Genomic DNA, 21291 nt, shown 5'->3' on the forward strand with positions numbered 1-21291 from the left:
CATAAGATATAAAAAATCGTAAATCCGAGACCGTAAATTTTTAGGTCGGAAATTTTTAGGTCGGAAATCCAATTTCCATTGCTTGAAGTCACAACAAATAGTAAAGGGTGGCTTCCGGAGTTAATAAGGTATACATTTGGGTCTAGAGTATATTTATACCGGAAAAATTAAAGTCAAATTCCAGCACGTGAGGTATCACGCGATAAATCTCATGATCAGCTGGGGTTGATGATCATGAACAGGCCAGGTCAGGGTGTATGAGACCGCAATTCAAACTAGCTAGCGGTCATGCCACGGAGCACAAACATGGCGTCGAAACCAATTTTAGACTTGAAACAGTCCACTTTATTTTTACTGGTTATATCACGGCCAGAATAGCGCAATGGCAGCAAACGGATAAGTGAGAGGAGTTTCAGTATTTGTGTGTTGTGGAGTTTCATTTGTTAAACCCTGATCTTACCGAACTTGGGCAGGACTCGAACCAAAACTGCGAGTGTGAAGTGGGAAGATGACCCTCGTGTCAGCCATGGCAACTATATAGCTAAACATGGATGTTCCTCTTCAGTTAGGAAACTTAACAAACATTGAGTGAAAGACAGAAAGGGCGTTGATCGTGCATGAAGGAGGAATTTCAACTGAGTTTTTTGCACATTGCGTTAACATGAGCGCAAATGGAATCGCAGTCGACGACGGAAAATCGAGTGAAGCCCAAGTGGTGGAAGAGAGAGAAACCGGAGCAGACTGGATTTCCCGCTTGTGTTATGAACACGGACTTTTTTGTGCCACACATCCGAAGTTGGTCATAGTATTTACTGCGATGGTAGTTTTCTCTTGCAGGTAAGGGGAGTACCACGATAAATAGCCGATCACATGGCATGGGATTTGCATGGGTGATTCCCCTTAATTCTTTTTTTTTTCGTACGTGGAGCTGAATTCGACACCTGGAGTAACTTGCGATCATTCACGTAATTGTTGAAAATGTTTATTTTAATTGTTTTGATGTGTATTCTGAAACCACACACATACATTCATGAACCTTTCTATAAGAACAAAAGTCGATCAAACAGAGGTTTACTTCAGAATTTGGCTTTTAAATAAACTTTTTTTATCCTTGAATGGATAAACCTCTTAATATTTCCAATATTTCCAGTATTTTGTTTCCCAGTTGCATGTGTTACACGCTTACATATTGCAAGTATATTTACATGTATGGGTGTGTGTGTGTGTGTGTGTGTGTGTGTGTGTGTGTGTGTGTGTGTGTGTGTGTGTGTGGGTGTGTGTGTGGGTGTGTATGTGTGTGTGTGTGTGTGTGTGTGTGTGTGTGTGTGTGTGTGTAAGGGAGGGGAGGGGGGGGAGAAGAGCAGAGAGGGAGTTTGTTTGTTTGGTTTAATTGTGTTGAGGTGAAAGAGGGGGATCAACCATGCATCATCCCATTCTTTTGATGGATGAATTACGCTCTTCCAATTATCCAATAGTTTACTATACAGAGTTATCTTTGTGAAGTCATCATTCCTTGTGTTAATTTTGATAGTGCTCCTCTCCTGTCAATACCACTATTTGGAGGTTCTGCTGCTATTGAGTGGATAACTCTAAGTTCATCTGGAGTTTATGTTTCTGACAGTCAGGGTAAAACACCAAGGATCTTACAAGGAAATGACAATACAATACCAAGATGGGTAAAAACATTATCTGTCTTGTAAATCATTACTTCTTCTCTGTGAATGTTTGAATCCAACAGTAACAGATGGTTCCCTGTGATTGTCTATTTATGGGTATTCCTAGCCCTTTGATTATGGATATTGACAAATATCTCAGCTATGAAGCAGAGCAGAATTCACTAATTGATTTTCTAAACGGTAATCAAGAGGGACTTTAAGCAAACCATGACAGCTACGGCAACGAGAACATGGAAAAACAATAGATCTAATTGGCAGAACAATAGCCCAGCGCGTGCATTTTAAAACTTTGTACATTTCTTAGCCGTCGTTTGAAAAACAACAACTTGAAATCACCAACATTTGCGTCGTCTGCGAAGCGAGACTGTGGCGGCAAATTATTTTCATTTCCATTTGTACCTCATCGCCACTTTTATGCATTATGTTGAGTTTGAGATCTGGTGCCCTATGAGACGGTAAACACATGCAGCCATTTTCGAAATTCTAACTAAAAGTAGAAACTCATTTTTTAATCGACATCTTCTGTAGCGTTGCCGTACTGACTGCTTAAAGTCCCTAATGTTACTGTCCTCTTCATTGGTCAACTTTAGGATTACCTCCACCAAGTTGATGAGAATACAAGTTCAACTACTTGTACTCTACGTTCTGTGACAAAACAGGATGGATGGCCCAATTGGCCATGTATCACAGATTATACCTTTTTGGAATTAACAACTATTCACCGAAGGCGAGGTGAATATTGTCAAATAATCCCCTCGACTTCGTCTCGGGGATTATTCGACAATATTCACCGAACCTGAGGCGAATAATTGTTTTAATATAATTTCAGAGCTGAACAACAGAGAAATTTCTAAAATCATAACATTCTAGTAACATTTATTAACATTTTAGTTGAACATTGTATATAAACCGCGTGGAGTGGTTTATATAGCACCATATAAGGAACCGCTCGACCAATCAGATTGCTGGAAACTCTTTGCTCAGCTCTGAAATTATACTAATACATGTTAATATATTATGTTATGAAGATCTGAAAAAATTAATAACTCCTTAATCCTTTAATTACCAAGATCTGATAGTTAATTCTCTTCTCTAGGTACTACACATTTCCTTGTAAATCAGTTATGAGAATTTGGTCTTTGGATCCAGATTACAACTTCTACCTGATAAGTTTATGTGTTCTTACTACCTGTTTGCTGGATAATATATGGATACTAAAAGTGGAGAAGCTTTAACCCTCTAACTCCCAGAAGTGATTAACCTGTAACTTCTCCCTATAATATCCATACATGATCCAGCAAACAGGTAATGAGAATACTCAAACTTATCAGGTAGAAGTTGTTACCTTGATTGAACACCAAACTCTCATAACAAATTTACAAGGAAATGTGTAGCAGCTAGAGAGGAGAATTCATAATCAGATCTCTAAAGTTAATCACCTTTGGGAGTTTAGGGTGAAACTTTTCTGTCCATTTTAAAATGAGCACATTGATTATTATACATGTTAAGACAATAGTCTACTATGGCCTTGCATTTTACAATTGTTTTACATGTATTTGATGGTGGTTTGTACCTGCTTGCAGTTTGTAGGAGATCCAGTGTTGTATATACAGCAGTTTATACTAATCCTTGGAGACCACATCTTCAGAGTAGCTTGGTGATCAAGGAAGCACTCAAACCTGCCTTTAACATCACAAAGCACATCAATGATTTCCAGTATCAGGACAGGTACGATTTTACTACTGCTGCCATTACCAAGAACAGAATTCATGGACCTACTGAAAAAGAGTACACTTGCATACATATGTATTTCATATGTTTGTTGTTTGATTTATCATCTACGGGTTTATATCAAATTAATTTGATGGCCTGCTCCCAGTTGGCTTGTTAGCTCAATTGGTAGAGCGCTGCACTAGTATCGCAGAGGTCAGTGGTTCGAATCCCGTACAGGCCTGAATTTTTTTCAGGTCTGATTTTCGCTATTGCTTAAATAGTGCTTTACTGCGAAGGATCGTGCACATACACGTTTCATAACTGCAGTTCATATATATGTATTTTATATGTTTGTTGTTTGATTTATCATCTACGGGTTTATGTCGAATTAATTTGATGGCCTGCTCCCAGTTGGCTTGTTAGCTCAATTGGTAGAGCGCCGCTGCACTAGTATCGCAGAGGTCAGTGGTTCGAATCCCGCACAGGCCTGAATTTTTTTCAGGTCTGATTTTCGCTATTGCTTAAATAGTGCTTTACTGCGAAGGATCGTGCACATATACGTTTCATAACCGCAGTTCATATATATGTATTTCATATGTTTGTTGTTTGATTTATCATCTACGGGTTTATGTCGAATTAATTTGATGGCCTGCTCCCAGTTGGTTTGTTAGCTCAATTGGTAGAGCGCCGCTGCACTAGTATCGCAGAGGTCAGTAGTTCGAATCCCGTACAGGCCTGAATTTTTTTCAGGTCTGATTTTCACTATTGCTTAAATAGTGCTTTACTGCGAAGGATCGTGCACATATACGTAAAGATTACACTGCTGCCATGACCTTTTTACCGAAATGCTTTTATTTTTATTTGTAAATGTTTTCCTTTTCCTCAGAAGTCGTTCTGTAAAACTGAATGATGTGTGTTTACAAGTGAGTTCAGGTCCAAGCATTTCACAGTTTTCTGGCCTTGGAATAAATGACCAAAAATACCTTCCAACAAAAGGGTGTTTGTTGCTGTCTCCGGCAAATCTGTGGAACAGGAGCCGTGAAAGGTGAGAAAGAGCTAACAATCCTCTGTTGACTCATCGATCATTGGATGAAGCTAAGGAAACTTTGGGATGTGCATAGCATCAGCAGAGTAAGTGAGTAAGATCTGTGAGATGCTGGCAGATTATCTTGTATTAATTAAGATCAGTTACTGTTTTGTAACAAACAAACAGTTGAGCTCAGTATCATTTTGAAAAAATCAGCCTCTGAAAGCTTTAATGAAAGCAATGTGCCATTCTTCATAGCCGAGTGTAAACACAACTGTTATGAACAGAATATTGTTTGCAGCAAAATACAGTTCAATTGTGCATGTACATTGCATCACACTTAAGTGGTCCATTGCAAAGGCAGTTTGTTGAATGTCACACATGATACTGGCACAAGCAGTGAAAAAGAAGGAAAGGTTGCATCAAATAATGATGACAACATTTGTATTACATTCATTTTGATAACTGTTGCCACCACTTCAACTTGTGCATTTGTTTAACTGTTTAAATACTAGACTGAGCATGTTATTCCCTATTCTTTTTTAAGATTTGATCAAGATGCTTCAGTACTAGATGACTTGTATCCATTTAACACTGGCCTAAAAGGTTAGATTTAGAAATAAGTTTAGCATTTGCTCTGGTACCAACTATAAATTAGCTCTTTTAAGGTTACATTAAGTCATTTATATCATCTCTCTGAACCTCAAGGAATTACTCAATCAGACAACATATGGTAATGACTTTGTTCTAATATTGAGCACTGCACAATGTATTTGCTTGAATTTGTATGCAACGTGTCAGTATATTTGGAGTTCTAGAGCATTTTCATCCCAAGTCAAAGTGAGGTTATCGGAAAATCTTGGAGGAAGATGGGCCACAAGGCAAAATTTTAGCCTTTAGTGAATGTAATAAAACTGGAACTCCCAGATGGAGGGGGACAGGCAATACCCCTATGAGGCAGATGTGTAACATTTACTGGAATGCTTAACTGGACTGTAAGCTTACAAATGTTGATGAGATTAATATTCCACTCTACACCGTTACAGAGTACATACTTGGTTTGCCAATCAAGCAAACTGGAATCTTTCCCAGTATGAAGGCAGATGGACCAAATCATGTCATCCAGTATGGAGTTACACTTGTGATGTCATCACACAACTCAAGGTAAAGGCAATAATTATCTAGACTTAATTACACTGGAGCTTAAAAAAGAAAAAAATCACCACCAACTGGAAGAGTTCATTTAGAGAATGGAAGGAATCATGTGACTGTTAAGCTAAGGTTCAAACTGGTATATCATAAATGTGCCATCAAGGGCCTGTTTTCATGGAGGTGGGGGACCCCAGGTAGGTGAGATAACCAGCCTAGGTGGGGTAACCCACCTGTCTATATATCTCTTATTTTATCGTAATCATGTTCACATGATAGGTAGGGTAACCCATCTAGACAGGTTGCCTGGTCTGCCAGTAAGGGAAATCCCATCGGCTAGGGATGTAATTTTTCCATGTACGCATCTTATAATGGGGTAACCCGCTTAAGGGGGGTTGCATTCATGTTACATTTGCAAACACGTCAACAACTTCACATCGGATTCAGGGGTTGTAATATTGTAAGTAAATGCAGGCTATTTTTCAACCTCAGCTTGGTGGGTAGCCTCGCCTAATACTTGGAGTCACCCACCTTCATGTAAACAAGGCCTGAGAGAAACTTTTTTCTTGAAGCTTTTAGCGTTGGTTCTTTCACTTCAGGTACATTGATGGACTGAGCAAAGAGTTGAAGAAGGACTTTCCTCTGGCATCTGCTAATGAAAAAGATGAAAATGTCAACAAAGATAACATTGTGCACATATACTACAAGGTAACAATCCTGAAATTCTCAAATAAAACTGTTTTATGTTATGATATGCATGTTAGTGAACTCTACATTCTGATTGGTTTTTATAACTTATTTTATTTGTTATTGGTGTTTCCTCTACTTTCAAGCTTCTATAATGTTTTTCTGATTTTTTTTCTACTCCCCAGGGTGAGGACAGAGAATTACTCGAGCTTGCTCCACTTTGTGTTACATATTTCATTGTATTTCTGTATTTGGCATTTTCTGTTGGTAAGTTGAAAATTAGCAATAATTTTTTAAGGTCTATTTCAATATTATTTTCCTCATTGGTGGAAATCGTTGTTTAGTTGTCCTCACATGTAAGTGGATGAGGAATCTGCAACTGTTGGTAAAGGAGATCATTGTATCCCTTGGATATTCCTTTACATTTTTGTTTGAGTCTGTCTCAACAAGGCATTATTGGTAAGTTGCCTGTGCTGTTATGTGCATGTACCCTTAGGTGGCCAGGGAGTCATTACCAGAAGAATGACACAGTTCCTTTCAAGAGGAGCTTGAGTGTAAGAAATCTCACTGCCATAATTTATAGTGAATTTCGGATTACAAGAAAATATGATACCTGAATGCACCAGATATGTATTTTAATGTGAAATTTTTACCCCAGCCTATGGGTAATCAGTTTTTCAAGAACCCACTTAATCTTTTTTAAGTCCTAAATAATTATATGCTTTGTTACAGGAAAGATAGAGATGGTGAAAAGTAAATGGGGCTTGGCATTCAGTGCAGTGATTTGTGTGATAGCCTCCCTTATCATGGCCTCTGGACTGTGTTCTTTCTTTGGCCTTGTTACCACTCTAGATAGCAGGTAGAAGCATGAACATGAGTTTTATTTGAACAGGTGAAATCATGTCAAATCTCCCTTAGACATTTAAGTAATGCAGACATTTAGTTTAACTACCCTTCAACCAATTTAATCTTCGTGGCTACCTCCATACCTATTTTTCACATATGATGTATTGATGATATTTTCCATTTCTTGACTTGCACAGTGAGATTTTCCCATATCTTGTGATTGTGGTTGGTGTTGAGAACATCCTGGTGATAACAAAGTCTGTTGTTTCAACTCCAGTGGACTTGGAGGTCAAGATAAGAGTGGCTCAAGGTATTAAGTCATGTCCAAAGAGCAAAACTTCATATCCAAGATTTTATGATCGATTTGATACAATCTTGAGTCTCAAATTTCTTGGGAAAGACCATGAATGTTTCATGATGCAAAAAAATTACATCAATCAAGAAATAATGCTATTCATTGTTGTTAGAAGAAGGTGAAAAAAGGAGGAAAATCTGAGTTTCCAATGAGGAATCAAACCAGGTGGGCAAGTCCGTCCTCACAGCCGGTCAATTTTCCCAGTGCCCGGCCCTATTGGTGAATAGAAGTATAGTGAGTTTTGTGGTCAGCCCACCCTTATATTTGTCTCAAGCGATAAACACAGATATGTGACAAAAGTCCTGTACACTACTGATCCTAATAGTATGCCAGGGGCTTGTTGCCAGGGGCTTGTTGCCAGGGGCTTGTTGCATATAAACTTAGTAATGGACTTGTGTGTGTGTTTGTCAGTCATCCAACGTTTTCATATTTTTATCACTTTGCAGGGCTTAGCAGAGAAGGCTGGTATATTGTAAAAAATCTTTTAACAGAGATGATCATTTTGTGTACTGGCTTTTTCACCTTTGTCCCGGCTGTGCAGGTACCAGCTTTTTCAATTTTCTTTCAAATTTGCTCACTTTGTGTATGTATCTCTATCTCTCTTTTCATTTGTCCAGTTATCTCCTCAAATTCCCTTTTTTTTTTTGCTCTGACTTGTTACGATCGTTGGTAGAGAACAGAACAAGAGAGACGAGTGCCCGTGAAAAATGGCAAGAGTAACGAGTGCCAAAATTAACAAATTGAATCTTCTTGTTCTGTATGCTTTTTCTTTGTGATTTCAGGAGTTTTGTTTTTTTGCCATGGTATGCCTGCTGTCAGACTTCTTTCTTCAGATGGTTCTGTTTGTTACAGTTCTTTCCATAGACATCAGGAGAATGGAGGTACATTCAGGATGCACTGCTTACATTTCTACGTTTGTTCTACATACACCCCCCCCCCTCCCTCTAAAATTACGTTGTCTCGGTTGAAACAAAACTTACCTCAATGAAAATCTGTTAAATTGTCAAATGACAAGTGCATTTCGGTGTGCTGTTTTGAATATCTTGGCAGTTGAGAATTTAGATGCTATATAACGGTTCATTTTTGTATCTGTTTCGCTAGCTTTCGGATCTTCAGAGGCAGCCAGTACAGGTCAGGCAAAGGAGTCTGTCAGATGGATCGCACCAGGGTAAGTTATTTAAACCAGAATTTAAAAGAACGAAAAATAAAAACAAAAGTGTAAATAGGTCATTGAATAATGGAATTCGATAGCTTTTAGTGGCTTTTCTACCATGGTATATGAAGTGGCAGTCGCATCCATATGATTATGTTAAGGGTCAAATTTTTTCTTGGTTGAGACACTTTTAAATCATATGATTCTAAATAATTTAGAATCGGTCTAAATCATATCAATATTTGTTCATTCTGATATTTTCTTTTCTTTCATCCTCTGACGTCAGCACAAACTCCTCCGTCACCAGTGCCAGGCTCCCCTCAATCTGCACAACGAGTGCAGTTTTTTGGTTTGTTACCTCCCCTGCCGCAGTCGTCAGTGAATAATCAGGGTGACACCCCAAGGAAGTGCCCTGTCTTCTCTAGGAGATTACCCAAGAGGCTTAATTTTGCATACTTTTGGGCAAGAACGAGAATAGTACAGAAAGCGTGTATGGTAAGACAAACGGGTTCTACTATTTTAACTGCTTAGCGAGCTGCAGAAGTGGGCAGAAGTAGGACTCCGAGATGAACATGAATTTTGTGTTTAAAAAAGTTTAAACATTTCTCTTTTGTGCGTGTAGCAATCTTCCAAAATTCCAAATATTCCTTCCTGCTTTAAAGACAAACATTTATACGCATAAATCGTTAAAGTTTTTCTTAGTTTGTAAAATCTAGTTTTCTTAATCCTTCTGTTTTATCTAACCCCCATACGTGTAGGTATGCTTTATTTGCTACTTTGTGTACATCTTGAAGTCTCCGGGATCAGAATCAGTGGATACCTCCCGAGATGCCCAAACGTCAGTAAATTCAGACAAATATATAAACATCAACGATTCATGGTTAGATTACAAAGAAAGCAAGACAAGATTCCTCGAGGGAGTGGACGAGAGTGGTAATTTGTCAGGATGGAAAGGCAACGGAAAGAAAAGACCAGGGTTTTCTTTTAAGTCTCCATCAGTAGAGTTATGGAGAGGTCTTTATCAACGGCATTGGCCTCAGGTGTTAAGTTACTACAACATAAGTCTCCTAGGCAGGTAAAGATAGATTTTAACTTCATAAAACAGATTTGGTATGCAGTGGTGAGAGTGCATGTGCGTCCCACCGCTTTTGCTTGGGTCTGTTCCCCGGACCCTGCGTTACATGAAGGTTTAGTTTGTTTTTTCCTCTTTCTTACTCCAATGGTTTTCTCTGGGTTCTTCAGATTTCCTCACTCCACAAAAACCGACAAACTAAATCAAAATTCGACCTGGAAGCTGTAGCCGAGGAGAGTCACTTCATGAATATGCAACAGCCAAATTCAACTCTATTTCTCTTTTCAATTATCATCTGGCCCAGAAAATACTGATTTAAGACGTTTTTTCTTGACTGCAAAACAATGAAAAGTCTTAACTTCCCCGAGAGGAATCGAACCCTTAACCTTCCGTTAGGATTGTTTCGCCAAGAGTTCAAAATTTACTTTCTTTTTATTCTGTTTACGTGTGATCGTGACCGTAACCACAGTGATGTAAGATGTTGGGTAGGGAAATTAGTCTAAACAAGAACCTCGACCCCTTTGATGAAAAAAAAATCGAGGGTTTGTGATCTATGAAATGCCGTGATTACATTAGACTAGAATAAAATTGAATTGAATTACTTAACTTACCATAGCGGGGTTTCACACACCATTATGTGACCGCAAAAACAATCTAACTCGTTACTTACTTGTGTTCTGTTTAGGTATGTGACAGTCTTACCGCACGTTCATTTGGGCGTGAACATCGATACGGACATTTTTGTTACTGACCTGACTATGGAAGGTGACCCACTGTCAGCTGGCAGTCAAAGCTTCTCATCAGTAGATGGGACAGGAAAACTCCATCAATCTTTCGACGGAGCACAGGAGACACCCCCCGGAAATTCCGCGGGAGGCTCCGTAGCTGATGAGGACATTCGAGATGCGAGGTATTACCACAACGCTCTTTCGTGTATGGTACTTGGTGTAGTCGTCATGATAATTCTCTTCTTTGTGTGTAAATTTCTGAATGATCTTCAAGTCAACCCCAGTTCACGACAAGGGAGGAGAGGGAGAGGCCACCAATGTGATGCACTGGTGGAGTGCGTTCCCATCACTCTTAGAGGGCACACACAGGTATGTGGAGCGTGCAAACATGGCGTTCCTCTCTGTTATTGTGGTATGGTAGAATGAAACCACTAGAAGACTCGGTTCAAACGCCGACTCATTTGCGAGCGGATATTAATCTAATACTTGCGAACTGCGGAGCACGACGGCCAATGCCTTGGGCTTAATCCGAGCGAACCAAAAATGCCTCTAAAAAAAAATTAAATTATTAAAATTAATTATTAAATTTTTATTAATTGAAAATTAAAATTATTAATTTAAGACGAATTTCGTCAAAATATCAATCATTTTCTATATTACCGTAATCATTTTTGTATCATTATTACCATTAATGTTGTCGTTATCGTAATTTTTGTCATCGTCGTTAACTTATTGCGATCTTCATCCTTTTCCTCATCCTCTTCGCAATCATCATTGAAACTTTCTCTTGGTCCTCATCAATGTTACTTTCTCTTTTTATGGTTTGGCTGTAGAACGTGGAGCATTTAAAATGCACAGTATCATCCATCGTCAGTGTTTGTCTAAGTGGCCAGATATGTGTTTGGGACATCGCTACCGGTGATTGTTTAAGAGTTATGAACAGAAGGAGGTCAGTTTACTTTGAAACTTTCACTTTGAACTCTTTTTCGAAGAAAAAGGAATTTGGAGGGAAAAAAAAAAACACGGCGGCCAGACATTGTTTCATCAGACACCATTCACACCAAATCCTCAGAGCTAAAATTGTAAGAAATGTATGGAACACATTAAAGCGAACTTATTTTGAGATCTTGGTAGTAAAAGGGGTAATGCGGTTAAGAGACTTCGTTTCTCCTTGTGCGTGGTGAGCAAGGCCCATTGCAAAGTTCATATATGACATGCATAGGCCATTGCAGAAACGTGAGAGGACTGGGACGAGTTCCTTATATTGATTACATTTAAAATCTAAACATTTCAACTGAATTTTTACTGAATGAAAAGCTACCCAGCTAAGTTTGAGAGTTTTCAGCGGAAAAGTGTCCAAATTGGAGCCTTGCAAAAGTTGCAAAAATTCCATACAAACCCTTAAAATCTTTTGCCCTGTCTACCCATGTACCCAATCCATACAAACTCTCTATTTTGGGTGATATTTGAAAAGCTGTCATTTTGCCATTTTCCTCCTCTAAATACTTCTATTCTTGCTTAAGACTCTCAAATTTAGTTGATCTTTCATTTGAATGTCTTAGTTTTTCAAACAAACGGAAAACAACCACACTCTTTCCCAGTCCTCTCACGTTTCTGCAATGGCCAAAAGAGTCTCGGTGGCTCAGTGATGAATTTCTTCCTTTGTCCCACGCTCGTGACGAGACGAAAAACATCTTCTCTAATGTTTTTAAAAGTTACATTAGCGGCAATTAAGTTATTATAGAGAGTGGAAGGTCATAATCTAGCACTAAGGCATTGCTGGTCAGTTCCAGAGCCGATTCCTTTCGAAAGGAATAGTTGAAAAAATTCATATTTTTTCGCAGTCCATTTCAACCAGATGCCTCGCCCAAGCTGAAACCAAAGCGAAAGAAGTCAAAGCAGAGGTGGATTGTTGATGCAGACAGTTGTTACACAACACACCGGTCTATAGACAACGTATTTGCTTCTAATGCGCATGTCAGCCCCAGGCCTCCATCGGACTTCGAATGTGCGACCTCTCGCCCCTTTACTACGGATGGAAATGGTGCCGAGACAAGAGATGGGGTACGGTATTTAACAATACATGAAGCGAAACCTGGAGAAAACGAGGTTGAAAATTACGAATATTCGCAGGACCCATCGCATGTTTCAAGTGGGAGTCCAAAATCAACAGGGTACGACTTCAGCAAATACGCTACCGACGTGGACATTTCCTTGTGGCCATCACGAGTGAGTTCCAGGGGTTCCTTCGCCGGTTCGTGGTCGAGCGCCGATGGAGATGATGTTGGATGGCTATCGAGTTCTGAAGGATCGTGCGATGAACAAGTCAAAATTGAGGTGCACGTGCAGAGTGATAGTTACCATGACGACCGATCTAACGGAGCCTCGGTGTGGTGTGTTGATTGTAAAGATGATTTGATGATAATCGGCTGTAGTGATGGAACAATCGAGGTATCTTTAAGCAGTTAAATTTGTTTCAATATCATCATTTTAATAATTATTTGAATATATTTTTTACTAATTTTCTTGTTGTATGTCCCCCTGATAATGGTCAGGTCACCCTAGATCCAACGAAACTCATTGGCCGGGTTGTTAAGACGAGGTCGAACCCAAACCGCGGTTTTACGCAAGAAGTGGGCCTTACGTATTATCTTTAAGAGTGTTGTTTCCATTTAATAAATGTCCTTCCTTCCACTGGTAGCTTTCGGTTTACTTGACACTGTTCACAAAAATAATTTTTCAGATAAAAGATTCAGCTAAATTCAAGACAGTTTAGAACGCGGTTTTGTAAAACAACGGCTAAACTTTGTTTAAATACCATGTTATTAAGGTTTAAATAATTAAAATGTTCCGTATGCTTCGTCTTTATTTTTTATTTTTTTGTTATTATCGGTTTTCAGATATGGAGTTTGCTATCTGGAACGCAGATTTGTGTTTCACGCGAGGGTAACATTGGCGTGACAAAACTCAGCTTTTTACTCGGAAGGTAATGTAAATAGAAAATGTGTCTCACGCAAACGATTGCACAGTATGAATATCTAACTTCAGTTGCTTCTTCCCATCTGTTTCAGTCCACAGATTGTTGCGGCCCGTTTGGATGGCACTTTAGAGTTATTGACTCTCGGAACTCCCTGCAGAGCCGACTTAAACGTGCCCCTTTTGGAGAGCTCCCCAATAAAGCGTTCCTCTCCAAGGACTACCCGAAAATTAAATACCAAATCAGGCGACGTTCCGGTGGTAGCACAAAGTAGAGATCCTACGTCAATTGGCGTCAATGGCTTACACGCGTATCCTTCACCGGAGTCTCCGCTGTGCAGGATTAGTCACAAACTTAGGGCTCACCATCAGCCTATTTGTGTGTTGGGTGTCATGGCAGGTCGGGTCATAACTGGAAGTCACGACAGAACACTCAAGGTTTGTAGACTCTGTGTTGCGTTTAACAGCTGGTTATCTTTGCATTAAGGAACAGGGAAGTTGGGCTCTTTCATTGTGTAGCCAGTCCCTCTGCCTTAAAAAAGAACTCTAGTTCAAACGTTTATTCGAAATTTTGACAGATAGGTGACTGCTACAAATCTGATTGCAAGTCAGATGAAATGCACATACTACGGTGTGCGAAAATTGAACAGTTTGTTTTTTTGTAGGTGTTTCGCACTGACGAATGTGTTTGTGTTTACACATTACACGGCCATGCAGACAGCATCAGTACTCTCGCTGTTGATACGGTAAGGAAATTGTCATTTCTGTGCTGCACTCCTCTCCACCCAGGAGTAAAGTTGCATCCCATTGAACTGCCATGACCGCTGGTGTGGGTGGGAGGAAGGGAGGAGGGGGTGAGGCAGGGAGGAGGGCGCGAGGCAGGGAGGGAGGGGGCGAGGAAGGGAGGAGGGGGCGAAGCGGGGAGGAGGGGGCAAGGCAGGGAGGAGGGGGTGAGGTAGGGAGGATGGGGTGAGGCAGGGAGGAGGGGTGAGGCAGGGAGGAGGGGGTGAGGTAGGGAGGAGGGGGTGAGGCAGAGAGGTTAACTGTGGTGGATTAGAATCCCTTCGAAGTGAAGGAGCAACACCTCCCTGTCACTTCGCGCTTCAGTGATTTGGCCACTTGACCCGTTTTCTTAAGAATTTTTTCTCCGAAATGTTTACTCAGTATTTATCACATTAGATTTGGAAAAACTTGAGTGAGTCATTCTTGAGAAAGACACTACTAAGGGTTGAAGGTGTAGCTCTTGTTTAGACAAAGCTGGTCAGGAGCTTTCCACAAACAAAATAATAATGAAAAAGAACTGTTATCAATTCTTGCATGCTATTTAGCATCAGAGATCATCTATGTTCGTGATTTTAATTGACCATTGAAACCAGGATTCAAGTTACTTAGCAGCAAGGGAAATTTAGTCAAACAAACGGTATAATAAGCCACCCTTTGGAGTAAACTGCGGGCATGCATTTCTCGTAGGAGGTTAAAATATATCAAGCGCTTAGACTTGAACTGAAGTTATAAATGTTTCTTTTTCCAGACCAACAATCGTCAAGTGATCAGCGGTGCTGCCAATGGTGGTGTGCGCGTGTGGGATGTGATCAGCGGTGAGTGCCTGCAGCACCTGCGGGGCCATGTTAAGTCCGTGACCGCTGTCACGTGTACAGCTGAACACTTGCTCAGTGTGAGCCTGGAGAGCGTGTTATGCATTTGGGACCGGGCGCGCGGCGAGTGTCTGCATCGTCTGAAGCAGGTAAGGTAGAGATAAAGGCTTCCTAAAGAATGCCAAAGAACCAAAAATTGAAAATAACAGGATCTGATCAATGATGCAATAAGAACTTGAAGCAAAATGTGCAGCTCGTGTTTTGTCAGGGGATGTACGTATACAAGGTTCCCATCATAGCACCCATCTTGTTCAGACACTCCAGAAAAGATCTATTTTCCATACGCCTCTTTCTTTCGCGAAAGGTAACAATTTCCACATAAGAGATGGATGTTTGGAAGTTGTACAAAAGCACACAATTAAAGATATTGAATATTTTGTTTCCTTTCTAGTTTCCAGATCTCTGCTCGAACGTAGTTATGATGTCGCGAACTCTGTTCATCACCGGTGGTCAGGTTGGTAAAAAATTCCTCAATGTTGTTATATCATAGCAACTTACTTTGTTATTAACACCCCTTAACCCTTAATAGTGACTAGCATCTAATTTCTTCAAACAATATCACTCCTAAATCACTTGGTCAGCAACTTATAATATGGTAATTTGGTAATATCAACTGAGTTGAAATTGTAAATTGGCCATCGTAAAGGGTTAAAAGGGTGACGTTTCGAGCGTTAGCCCTTCGTCAGAGCGAAGGAAAGGTAACAATCATTCGCTCTGACGAGGTGCTTACGCTCGAAACGTCAGCTTTTTTACTCTTTACGGTGGCCAATTTACAATTTCAACTCAGTTGATATTACCAAATTACCTTGTTACCCCCACCAACGCAGCGCCACAGTTTCTTTAGAACCTTACCCCCTTTATTAACTTATAATATGTACAGACTATAGAGAATATGCATACTGATTTAGGGGGTAGAGGGTCGATGTTTTCTTAAAAACCTGATTTATTTTCTTCTTCAAGGGACACATCTCAGTTTGGGACGTGTTGACCGGGAGACGTGTGAAAACGGTTCTGCTAGGAAACGATGACACTTCCGTGTTCGTTCGTTTCGTGAATGTGTGTGAACATGCAACTGTCGTATGTGATTTCGGAAAGGAACTGAAAATTGTTAAGTTTCCTGCAGTGATGGACAAGGCTAAATAGAATGAAGCAATTAAGGTAGCGAAAATTTATTTAGGTAGTAAGTTGAACAGTGTGACACATTTTACAAGTAATAAAATATGCCAGGCCAAGAATTTTGATGTACCAAGTGTCTCAGAAATTAGCCAAATAATTTGATTCAAACCTGTCCTTTTTTGCCAGTATTTTAGTATAACAATTTGCAGAACTGATGCCAAGGTAGACATAGTGTGGTTACATTTCCTACACGGGATAATTTTAGTGCTATGTTAGGAAATATTAATAGGAGATGAGAAATTTAAAGAGCTCTCAGTTATTCATTTTTCAAGACAAATACTTTCACTCGAAATTCCCGGAACTGTGTAATTTATTTCCTGAAAATGAAGTCGTAGCACCTCGCTGAAATAACTTCATAGATCGCTGTAGAGGTTCGTGAACTTTTTCAATGTTTCAAAACGGTAAAAACAAATTATTTTCTATGTTTGATGGGCAGCGATATATTATGTTTTCTAAAAAACAGCATCAACGTGCTGGATATTTAAAAGAATACCTATTCTTAAATTGTAATTTAAATGGTAGAATTCTGTTACAGGAATGATAAGCGTGATGTTTTACAACTCTTCGTCTCCGATGAATTTTAGCTTTAACCAAATTTAATTGTAGGTAATTGATGTGCCATGATCTCGTTCTGTTTTATTTTATAAGAACTGAAACTTAAGTCTTTTATTTCTAATAAAATACGAAACTGACATGAGTACTCTTTTTCTTAGTTTATTTATCTGTAAACTAAGTGTACATTGAAGAACTATTGTAGTAAAATAAAAGTAAAATAAAAGCACTAGTTTAGACTAAATGAAAAGCATCAACTCTCTATCTTTGAACGCTGCAATAAACAAAGCTAGGAAGTGCCATCAGATTTTACTGAGCACGAGTCAGTGTAAAAGTTGCCTCGCGTAGTTACGTAGTGTTTTTCTAAAGAAATCGGTGATGCTAGGCATCTCGCGAAGATCATTTGAATTAGGAGAATTTTTGGCTAGTCTTATCAGCGAGCATAATCAAGAAACACGATCTTACGCTTACTGAAATAAAAATTATACGATACAAGAACTGCTCAGCTTTATCCACTGAATATGTTAAGATCTTGAATGCTATGGTTACAGTTTTAGGCTTGATTAGTGTCATTTTTCATGCCTGTAAATTGAGGAAAAACCGCGGCAAGAATGGTATGTTATGCTGCCATACACACCCTGTTTTGGACATGCATTGTAGATAGTTAACGTCTCAATAGACCTTCAACGAAAAAGCCAGCTGAACCTTGAAGAATTGTATTGCTTCCTAATCACACTACAAAACTATCTCTATTTCAGCCCCTCCTGGCTTGATAAGAATCTGAAAGAATTCTCATTTTTCTGAGGAAAAGAAGTGCAACAGAAAATCATTAAAGAGAAAGTCCTAAAAGACTACACCTAACAGACTCATCTTTACAATGACAAGCCAAAAGAGAAAGGAGACCGACGTGCACATGACTGCAGTTCAATTGGTTGTACTTTTACTGCGTATGATCTTTCTGTAGTCCTGGATTGTCGTAGTAAGGGAAGGTTTCCCGGGATCCCGTGGGCTGGGGGTCCGGGTAGTCGTAGTCACCACTCGTACGGGACTCCGGACTCAGGTTCCCGTACATTGGCCGAGATTGAAGCTCGTAGGAGCTTGTTCTTTTTCTGTCTTCCTTTGAATCCTCCGGGAAGGTGACACCCGAATGAACGGAGCGTGTGGTAAAACTGGCGTTGTTGTCATCCTGCAGTTCTGCTTTGTACCGTCTGAAATTCATAAAAATAGTACGAGGTAAGTTGGTCTCGCCAAACACAAACAAAAATGGCAGCTATTGTTTTTTCCTCCTGAATAGAAAGGGGATATTTCATCGCCCTATCGGAAAAGGAAAGCCGCAATAACCAAACCTTTTACAAGGGTTTTGTTCCATTTTTTATCAGTGGATACTTTGATCACCATTAGTATCTTTTCCGCGCTTTTTTAGGGCTCGCGCAATCACCACAAAACTAGCAAAATGTTGTCCCGTTTTATTCAGAAACAATCGAATAAGATATTTATCGATGTAGACAGCTTACTTGCAAATGACTTACTTATTTCGGAGGTGGAAGAAAAATGCAATTATGATGAGGACGACTACAACGCCGAAGATAACACCAAATATTATTCCAAGTGTCCTATTCTTGTCATCTGTAAAAAAATAAATGTAGAGTCTCAAAGTAACTGATAGGTAATTTTTGTCATTTGCAAACTGCGTATCGCAGCTCGATTTCTACAGCATAAAACGCCTACTATGGGATACTGCGCATGCACGGATTACCCTTGTCAATTTTCCTTCCCAGTTCACCCTCCCAATTTATTTTCAATGATAGAGAAATGCACTCCGTGCATGAGTAACGCTTCTAAGCCAACAACACAGAATTTTCAAATCATGACTAGGTAGTGTTGGAACCTTATCTGGGTAACCTATCGCTTTTACATTAAAAAGGGAAAACTATGAGCAAGCACTTTGGACAGTATTATCGATTGAATAGAAGTTTTACAATTGCTGACCATAACCAAGTGGCTGTGCAGATGTGACTGTTAAATCTAAAAGTGACTTTTGTTCGAACGGTTTATAATCATCAGTCACTAAAAGTAGTCAGTATTATGAATTCCTGCTATTCCATTCTTAAACCAAACTAGCTTACTGTGCACAGAAAATGCATCAGTTAAGATAATCCATCCTAAAATCGACGAAACAAGAAAACTCACCTGCGTCATCAGCAGGCTCTGGAGAATATTCTAAAATAAAAAGATATAAAGTTGTTGAGCTTTTTTAAATTTGATTTTGCAGTAGTGTAGGGTGGCTCGGTGTTTAACATATGATTTTTAAAATTTTGCAAAAGACACGGATCTTTATGTACTGACTACAATCAGATTTAAAATTAAAACAGAAAAACCATGCAATTCACCGCATTCGCAATGAAGTTGTAGGTACATAGAGCTATGCAGCGCCTATCACAAGATTTCTCTAAGTGTGGTATCATCGACCAAAGAAAACAAGAGTGATAGCCTCAACCCATAAAAGAATTAGAGCTTTAACTATAGCGAACTGTTTTGCTCTCCACTGAATCTGGTTTTAACCGTACCGCAATTCTTCACTCCGTCTCCACTGTATTTGTCCTTACACTTGCATTCAAATGAGCCTGGTTTGTTGATACATGTGGCATGGATATGGCAATTATGAGTCGCTTTGTCATCACATTCATTGAAATCTGATTAAAAAGGAGAAAAATATCATAGCTTAATTTCATTAAGGGAGGCCGCGTTTAAATTAACATTTTAAATCGTGTTACAAATAAACATTCGACATCAGTCACACTGTACAGTTGGCAAGGTGAAATGATTCGCTGTATAGGCCAAACGAAAGGAAACTGAAAACCTAGCAAGTTAATTTTTGGAAAACGCTACACCTCAAAATTCTGTTTTTATTCTGTTTCTCTGTGACTGAGCTTGGAGTCTTTTTGAGACAAGCAAACGACAAGTCTCAAATATACTTCCCTAGTAAGTCATTTTCATTGTATAAAACGCAGGTAATCTTAAACCAACCTCCGACTGCAGCGTTCGATGGGTTGTATCTCAAATTTCCCATCTCCCCAGAAGTGGGCAGGTCCCTATTCAAAGCATCTGGTGTAACATCCGTCGCATTATCGGCAAAAGTTAGGTCAACATCGGCAAGAACACTTCCATTCCTGACATAAAATTAGATCATCATATGCCTTGGTATCTTGTGAGACATTGAGACATATTTTTAGATTATAGTAAGTTAGAAGTGTGACTATTTATTTAAACAAACCTGAAACTTTTGACAGTAGCTTTTACAAATGTTCTGGCGAACTTGCTTTTGCGCCTGTAGTAGTCGTTAATCTACAATGGAAATGGAAAAAGCTGATAATAAGCCGCATCGATTAACATTGTTGTTGTCATTTTGATATTCGTTTTAAAGCGATCGAAAAAGAAGGCTACAAGAAGAACACATTTATCACTATCATGTGGAAAAGTGGACTCAAAATGTATCACGATAGTGACCTAAAACCGTTGGTTAACGTTACCCAGTCACAACTGAGGTCTGGACTCTGCTGAGGTCGTAATGTAACTGAGACGGACTTCGTAGGGACAACGAGAAAACAGAAATCTCCCAGGACTGAAATGAGTGTTACCTATCTTTTAGGAATTGATCACCGCGCGTGCACTGAGAGCAGAAGGTAACCACAAATCATATTTTCTAACCTGTAGCTCGACTCTCCTTGCCAGTAGACCAAATGCGACAGTTTGAGGATTTCGCAAGTCTTCCTGCCATACAACTGACTTGCTGTTCACTCCAATCAATGTCAGAACAAAAACAAATACACGCACACCTGACAAAGAAACGAAATAGAGAACAGTTTCGAAAAGCGTGGAAGGTCTAAACTGTTCTAAGTAAATAAGTGCTCTTGAGAAATTTCATTGTGATAGTCGAGTGGTTCAAGCCGAGTTGCTAGCAAATTTCCTCGGTCAACTTTGCGACCCCAAACAGTTTAAATGAAGGGTCTAACACGTTAGTGCAAGTCGTAATATTTCCTCATTTTATGGAAACTTTAAGTTACAAAGGCATTGCTAGTCACTCATAAGAGCTTTCTCTCACCTCGACATTCGCCATTAGAATAAAATGTTGGAGGTGGGCAGACGCATTGGAATGTGCCAGGTTGGTTAGTACAGACTCCAGCACTGCAAGGTGTGCCAGCGGTACACTCGTTAACATCTGGAAATATGACAGTATTCGGTATCATCAGACAAACACTTAAGTTTACAAAGACCACGTGACTTACGTGACAGAGACTTATGTGACTTAGAGCGCGATTCTGTCTGATTCCTTGGTACTTGCTTATGTGATACCTACGATTTTTCATAACCGAAACACCGTGACTTGAGCTTTATGTTATCGCCTTCGCTACAGAAATAAGACTTAAGGAATAATATCTTATCTAAGACGAGAAACTCGTGTGGTAGAGTTTGATGCCCTAAAAGGTGGAATGGCCTAAGGCGCACAGAGCATGCGCACTCACTTT

At 39.5% G+C, this 21291-nt stretch overlaps 2 protein-coding genes across 2 annotated transcripts in view; one reads left to right on the forward strand and one right to left on the reverse strand.

The window, feature by feature from the left end:
• The first annotated feature begins 276 nt into the window (after nucleotides 1-276).
• LOC111320228 (sterol regulatory element-binding protein cleavage-activating protein) lies at nucleotides 277-16910 on the forward strand. The gene is given in 25 exon segments (XM_088741312.1): nucleotides 277-837; nucleotides 1532-1676; nucleotides 3260-3299; nucleotides 3302-3404; nucleotides 4276-4434; nucleotides 4964-5022; nucleotides 5463-5580; nucleotides 6165-6273; nucleotides 6438-6519; nucleotides 6985-7111; nucleotides 7296-7408; nucleotides 7900-7994; nucleotides 8236-8334; nucleotides 8555-8621; nucleotides 8893-9101; nucleotides 9365-9681; nucleotides 10364-10775; nucleotides 11240-11355; nucleotides 12251-12857; nucleotides 13307-13392; nucleotides 13478-13820; nucleotides 14048-14128; nucleotides 14914-15126; nucleotides 15429-15491; nucleotides 15998-16910. Coding segments are annotated over 25 exon segments (4122 nt in total). The 5' UTR covers nucleotides 277-661; the 3' UTR covers nucleotides 16181-16910.
• A 1-nt stretch (nucleotide 16911) lies between these two features.
• The window catches only part of LOC111346830 (uncharacterized), a 28397-nt gene continuing 24017 nt past the window's right edge, over nucleotides 16912-21291 (reverse strand). The window contains exons 23-30 of the mRNA XM_088741306.1: nucleotides 20868-20984; nucleotides 20474-20601; nucleotides 20040-20110; nucleotides 19793-19935; nucleotides 19333-19458; nucleotides 18956-18985; nucleotides 18295-18391; nucleotides 16912-17973 (exon numbers count right to left, since the gene is read on the reverse strand). Coding sequence (XP_088597432.1) covers nucleotides 17706-17973; nucleotides 18295-18391; nucleotides 18956-18985; nucleotides 19333-19458; nucleotides 19793-19935; nucleotides 20040-20110; nucleotides 20474-20601; nucleotides 20868-20984 — 980 coding nt within the window. The 3' untranslated portion in view covers nucleotides 16912-17705. The remainder of the gene's footprint in view (nucleotides 17974-18294; nucleotides 18392-18955; nucleotides 18986-19332; nucleotides 19459-19792; nucleotides 19936-20039; nucleotides 20111-20473; nucleotides 20602-20867; nucleotides 20985-21291) is intronic.

Source organism: Stylophora pistillata, chromosome 12, assembly GCF_964205215.1.
Source record: "Stylophora pistillata chromosome 12, jaStyPist1.2, whole genome shotgun sequence".
Lineage (NCBI taxonomy): Eukaryota > Metazoa > Cnidaria > Anthozoa > Scleractinia > Pocilloporidae > Stylophora > Stylophora pistillata.